The following is a 7174-nucleotide window of genomic DNA, read 5'->3' on the forward strand; positions in this document are numbered from 1 at the left end:
ACTTGGCAAGTGTGTCTTCGCTACAGAGACAGGGTGTTGAAATCACTTGGCAAGTGTGTCTTCGGTACAGAGACAGGGTGTTGAAATCACTTGGCAAGTGTGTCTTCGGTACAGAGACAGGGTGTTGAAATCACTTGGCAAGTGTGTCTTCGGTACAGAGACAGGGTGTTGAAATCACTTGGCAAGTGTGTCTTCGCAGGTATGTCAGCGGTACAGAGATGGAGTGGTTAAATCACTTGACAAGTATGTCTGCGGTACAGAGACTGGATGTTTGAATCACTTGGCAAGTATGTCTGGGGTACAGAGACTGGATGTTTAAATTACTTGGCAAATATATCTGCGGTAAAGAAACGGAGTGTTTAAATCACTTGACAAATATGTCTGCGGTACATAGACTGGATGTTTGAATCACTTGGCAAGTATGTCTGCGGTACAGAGACTGGATGTTTAAATTACTTGGCAAATATATCTGCGGTAAAGAAACGGAGTGTTTAAATATTTTGGCAAGTATGTCTGCGGTACAGAGACTGGATGTTTAAATTACTTGGCAAATATATCTGCGGTAAAGAAACGGAGTGTTTAAATATTTTGGCAAGTATGTCTGCGGTACAGAGACGGAGTGTTTAACTCACTTGGCAAGTATGTATTCAGTACCAAGATAGATTGTTTAAATCATTTGACAAGTATGTCTTCGGTACGGAGACGGGTGGTTCAAATCACTTGGCAAGTATGTCTGGGATACAGATCATTTGGCAAGTATGTCTGCGGTACAGAGACGGAGTGTTTTAATCACTTGGCAAGTATGTCTGCGGTACAGAGACGGAGTGTTTAAATCACTTGGCTAGTATGTCTGTGGTACAGAGACGGAGTGTTTAAATCACTTGGCAAGTATGTCTGCGGTACAGAGATGGGTTGTTTTAAATCACTTGGCAAGTATGTCTGCGGTACAGAGATGGAGTGTTTAAATCACTTGGCAAGTATGTCCGCGGTTCAGAGACGGAGCGTTTAAATCACTTGGCAAGTATGTTTTCGGTTTAGAGATGGAGTGTTAAAATCACTTGACAAGTACGTCAGCGTTACAGACACGGAGTGTTTAAATCACTTGCCAAGTACATGTATGTCTGTGGTACAGAGATGGAGTGTTTAAATCACTTGGCAAGTATGTCTTCGGTACAGAGACTGGATGTTTAAATCAATTGGCAAGTACGTCTGTGGTACAGAGACTGGGCTTTTTATTTGGCAAGTATGTCCGCGGTACAGAGACGGGGTGGGGAGGGTGAAATCACTTGGCAAGTGTGCCTGCGGTTTATAGACGCAGTGTTGAAATCACTTGGCAAGTGTGCCTGCGGTATATAGACGGAGTGTTGAAATCACTTGGCAAATGTGTAAAATTAAATGTTTAAAAATAACATAAAAAAAAACACAAAAAAATGGGGGCGTTTTTGGAGGGCTATTTTACCAATTTTAAATTGTGAGTGGGGGCTATTTGACCAAAATGGGGGCTATTTGACTTGGGGGCTATTTGACTAGGAAGCGTCTGCGGTAAAGAGACGGGATGTTCAAATCACTTGGCAAATGTGTCTGAGGCTCGGAGTTGAAATCGCTTGACAAATCTTGAAAAAGTAGAATTGAACTCCCTCATTCCTCTAAAATGCGTTTGATGTTGACTCCATATTTTGTCCAATCATAATTATACATCTAAAACTTATTAAAATATGCTTCTTCAATACAGCCATTGTGCCTGTAACACCCAAAACGGGTTAAGTCATACATTTTTTTGCCCCATGATATTTATACATATTGCAATTACATCTTAACTTGGTATGTTATTTCTGCAACATGTCTAGGCACCGTTTACAACAAAATTGGTAAAAGAAAAACAAGTTTTCATAATCATATCATTTCTCGAAACTACCTACTGATTTTGTATCGTAATTTACGTTTCGTTTAGGGTCTAATCAATTGTAATTTAGGTTTTATAAATAATTGTATCATCAAAACACACATATTTATAACATTGAGTTTTATTAAACAACAAACATTAAGAAAACAGTGAACATTATAGAACATTTCTGGACAGACATAATGAATCACAGATAGAAAATAGGTCGTTTTTTACTTCTCAAGCCAAAATGTAAAGAAATAAAAACTGCATTGTTTCATATTTAAGCAATCTTGTAATACCAAAATAAAAGAGACTATCTAATAGATCAGTGAGTCATAACTTTACATAAAATACATGAATGTTGACAAACAAATCATTAAAGCTTTGCTAAATTTACTCACACGCCTTTTGCCGGTAACGTAATTCACAAATGAATTGAATTTCATAATATCAGTACATCTAAGGCATATACTTCAAATAGCGTCATAATAAATATGTTTTGTACTTTAAACCATCATGTAGTGTAAACGTGTTTTAGAAAAACGTGATATGACTGCAATTTTCTGTACATGTTGGTATAGTCGTGATCACATTTGTTATTATAAAGGTAACACTAAGTTATGTATTAAACAACTTATCCCAATTTATAACATTTTAATTTTTTTAAGATAATCATTGTAGTATAGTGATTCAAACACACGTTCAAAATTCAAACAGTCAATTGCAACTAATGTTTACAAAAGAGTTGTTCAAAACGCATACATGTATGTTTCAATGCATTTTTTTCACACACTACGATATTTTGTGCAATTCAGATTTTGAAATTTAGATTTTTAAACATTTAAGTTGTTTTAGTCAACTACCGTGAAAACCAGAATACAATTCGCTATTTAAGGACATTTTTTTTAATTTAATGGACAAACTTATTGTTTTTATATAAACCTATGCTGTCTGTATCATTGTCGCAAGTGGCTGGCTCTCGACCTCCATGACAACATGTACATGTAGTTAAATCAGATTCGCCTGACAGAGACACCGTGATATATATGCTTTATTCATAAAGATTACTAAATGAAATACAATTATCACACATTCTTCTCGCTATAAAAATACAAATGTCTCCATTAACATTTGAAAGTGTTGCAAAGCCAATCAAATCACTGCAATTGTTATGTATTAGCGGTGACTCGTGTAGGTGGATGGTGTCTAGTGTTCTAGTAGACTCGGTTGCAGTATTTAGTCTCAGTACTTTTAAGCGTACTAACTCGTATCATATGGCGAGATTTCCCTCCCTTACATGAAAATTAATCCTCATATTGGAAATGAGCCAGAGAAAATAGATTAAAGCGCCTTTCAGTATGGTATCGGATTGCTTTATTGTATTCGATCACAAAATATCGATCTCCGAAGAAAAATGGCGGAATTATGACTACAGACTGAATGTCGGGCATATCGTATAGGAGAGTAAATATGATGTTTACAGATCAAAAAGTGACATTGAACGCGAACATACTTAGCGTTCACAAACATTATGTGACATTAACATATATCAAGGACATTTGATAGACTCAGACAAAGTTAAGTGCATAGTTCCAAACATTTATTTGGTTTTATGTATAGAACAGTTCTCTAAAAATATCGTTCGAATTAAGAAAAGGAGATTCGCAAATTGCCGTGGTTGAATATCTGAACAGGTTCATCAATTAGTGAAGTGCCGATACGGGTGGTGATGTATATACTGTGAATGGAATATTGATGCCCGCTCCTCGGAGACTATTCACGCGGTTAAAGCTAGTCGTCACACTATCACAGGGTACTTCACAACATGACAGTTTGAGCATAGACTTGGGAGGTTACCTGGTCACGAAAAATCGTTGTACGAGCTTGCTCTATTGTAAAACATGTGAACGAATAACTATGAGATTATAGATTTTTCTTTTGTTGTTTAGAAACAGTTATTATAGTACATGTAGCTAGAATCAACGCCGGGTCATGTTATAGATGATCAGATGATAGTGAAACATGTTTTCATTCGGGCGAATAACTAGCAAGGACTACAAAACATAATCCAGGACCGTTCCGGTTAGCTGGAAACACACCAAACCGGAAGTCGTAAAAATGGCGGAGAACGACCAGCTGTTCGCGCTTCTGGAGATCATGCTCCGGACGTTCGCGGGCGTCTCTGTTCCTCGCATGAAGCCCGGGGGTCACTCAGATGAAATATTCGTGGATCTCACGGATGATAAAAGAGAAAATTTGGAGTGCAGTATCTGGTTAGTAGTTTACCAATTTATTTTAGCTCGTTTGGGAAAACCGAGAACTAGCTTCGTACCTGAAACGAATCAGAGCGTAAGTACTAGTGCCATTATGACAGAAAAAGAGAGCATGGCCATCGGGTACATACCATCTTGGCGGACATCTATAACACAATAGCACACTCATCTAGAAAATTACTGTTACCTTCGACAAGAGCTGTGCAGTTCCTGGTGAGTGCCCTGCCTTGGGATGGATGGAGGACGTCCAATGTTTAGTGAGTTGGGTGTAAACGTCAGTAATAATATAAACCTAGCAAGACAGGGCCATATTCACTAACCCTTAGAGCTCGTGACTCAATATGCAAAAATGCATTATGAGCTTATAACCAATGCGAACATACCTTTCTGGACCCAAAATGGTCGATTTGTACTTGATGATACTTTGTGATGTATACTATGAGTTCACTTCAAATGTAATAGCAATAACTTACTAAAAGCACCATACCAAAACATATTTACATATTGAGCCCTTATTGAAATCTGACACTTCTGTGTGTTTTTCAGCTACCAGATCCTGAAGGATGTCCGGCAGTGCGAGAATAAGCACAAATTCTGTTACTCGTGCATCTTCGTCTGGTCCACTTCCGGTAACCCTACCAACCACAGTAGGTGCCCGGTGTGTCGCGTGGAGGGCCTTTACGTCAAGAACGAGCGGCTCAATAATGAGATATTGGACCTGCCGGTTAAATGCCACATGCTCACTTGCCGATGGAAGGGCCAGCTCAGAGAATACGAGGATCATGTCCACACCACGTACGGCGAGACAGCGAACAAAGGGAAATTAAATTCTCATAGGGAACTACCCGTCGTCAACAGCGGACCAGAAATAGCTGCGAATCCGCCTTCAACGAGCAGGCTACGAGCTCGATCAAGCAGCAATGCGTCAAGCTCGACCATCGCAAGCAACAATGACACCGCTGACACGTCGGTGGGTCCACGGCGCTCGACGCGCCCGCCACTTACTGCTGTGACAAACAATGGACATCACAACCGCTCAAACACGGTTAGCCAGCGGTCCCCAGCGACTGCACAAGGCGTTATCAAAACGTCGAGATCGCGATCGCGCAGCCGTGTTGGAAATACTTCTCCACAACGACGAACGAGTACCACAAGCACTGGCCTACCGAGCAACGGGCGGCTTACGTCTCGTGCCCGTATTCGTAACGGTGGCTTACAAAATGCAAATTCGCAGAACACAATCAGACACAATCATTATACCTCTACTCAGGAAACGTCAAACGAGCATAACAATTCTACTGTCCAGACAACTACAGAGGAAATCCACACACCACGTCCACCGACTACCCCTAGACCGGCACCCGCTTCTCAGACATCAGGACGAAGATTGCCGACGTTGCCCAGTATTGTAAGTGCTGATATGGCGCGACAAAACGTTTTGGAATCACCTCGTGATAGAAACTTAGACAATAATAATAACAATAACGTTAGCCAATCCATGTACAGTTCAGATTATGCAACACGGGAAGCAGAACGGCGACATGTAGCTGAACGCCGCCACTACGTCCCCGACCCTGTCGGCCGCAACCTTCAGACGCGCTCGTTCGGAACAATTCGCGAGCGGCTGAACGAAAGTCGGCAACGACTTGACATGCTGATGAGCACTTTCTCTTCGGAAATCGACAGGGGTCGTCAGAACTTGTCCGCTTTCCAACAGGAGCGGGAGGTCCGAAGGCAGGAGCAGATGTCGGAAGTCAGGGACCTCGGACGCCGCCTCACACATGTCGCCAGCGAGCTTCGCGGGCTGCTCAACCAGCGGCGCCAAATCCGCCAACAAATAGACACCATGACGGACGCCGCGTCCGAGGACACAGACTAGGCTTCTCGATCCGACACTAGATAGACCCAACGACGGACGCTGCGTCTAGATAGGGATTTGTCAATCTTTAGGATAAAAAACTTGGTACTTAAAACTTCTGATCAATGCATTTTAATTACAAGTATTGAATATGCCTTTACGAGTTCAAATAGATGTATAATACCACAGCAAAGCATGATTAATTTAAATAGTGCTGAAGTGCCAAAACTGTGATAGAAGCAACCTGTGATTTCAACAGTGTAGTCGCAACTGTCGTAGGTAGAGAACTTCATGAAAGTAAAGGACATATGTTTAACACTTTCGGTAGTTTTAATATCAGTGGTGTACGATGGCATCCTACGACTTAATGAGTTGTGGCCACTCTTACAATTTCGTTCCAACGACTATGAATGTGGTTGCAACGACTTACTTTATCGTTTTCAATACATTCGAAACCCGTTGGCTCGAACTCGCTTGGCTCGATTTTCTCGATGGCTCGAAGTTAAAGTTAAGGACAGGTTCCTTTATGCTGAACGTAAGCATTCCTGCTTGGCTCGAATTTTCCGAGACTCGATGTATTTTCGCCGGTCCATTGGAGTTCGAGCCAACGGGGTTTGACTGTACTAAATTATCTTAAAGCAACGACTTTCTCTGTTGTAGCCACGACTTAGATATAAGTCGTGGCCACGCGCAAAAAGAAAATCGCGCATGCCATCTCTATACCATCGTAGTTATTTGCCAGTTTGGTTTTATTTATTTGTTCGTGCTATTCACGTATTTTATATGATCCATGGATGACCACCATATTTTGTTGAATTATTCAAAATACTTCAACCAGGATATCTTTTGTTATTTGATTGAGTTATCATTTCTATTTATCAGATTGAAAATAACTTACGATTGTTATAGAGTTATACATATTCTGTGAGTTTGCATTTAGCAATTAAAACTGTTTTTTTTTTACTTTATGCCAGTCACCATGTTTATTTTCAATACATTATCTAACATAGTACTAAAGTTGCGAAACCATTACGTATGTATTGCACCTGTATGGTTGTGTTTGCTGTTACATGGTAGTTGTATTGCCTAGATACTGTTTACACATTGCTTTTGCAGTTGAAAATAAATTTGTGAACATAAGACAACTGGAAGATTATT

The 7174-nt window shown here is 40.4% G+C and overlaps 1 protein-coding gene across 1 annotated transcript; it reads left to right on the forward strand.

Moving 5' to 3' along the window:
- The first annotated feature begins 3270 nt into the window (after positions 1–3270).
- Positions 3271–7161, forward strand: LOC128216724 (transcriptional repressor NF-X1 homolog). Its single transcript, XM_052923375.1, has 2 exons — positions 3271–4158; positions 4705–7161. Exons 1-2 carry the CDS (start codon positions 4004–4006, stop codon positions 6035–6037), a joined length of 1488 nt encoding a protein of 495 aa, XP_052779335.1. The 5' UTR covers positions 3271–4003; the 3' UTR covers positions 6038–7161.
- Positions 7162–7174: the final 13 nt, after the last annotated feature.

This window comes from Mya arenaria, chromosome 14 (genome assembly GCF_026914265.1).
Source record: "Mya arenaria isolate MELC-2E11 chromosome 14, ASM2691426v1".
Classification (NCBI taxonomy): Eukaryota; Metazoa; Mollusca; class Bivalvia; order Myida; family Myidae; genus Mya; species Mya arenaria.

Excerpts from the sequence above, each read along its gene's own strand:
- LOC128216724 (XM_052923375.1), top strand. The coding sequence starts at position 4,004 with ATGGCGGAGAACGACCAGCTGTTCGCGCTTCTGGAGATCATGCTCCGG. Across the intron at positions 4,159-4,704 it reads AATTTGGAGTGCAGTATCTG|CTACCAGATCCTGAAGGATG; the intron begins GTTAGTAGTTTA and ends TGTGTTTTTCAG.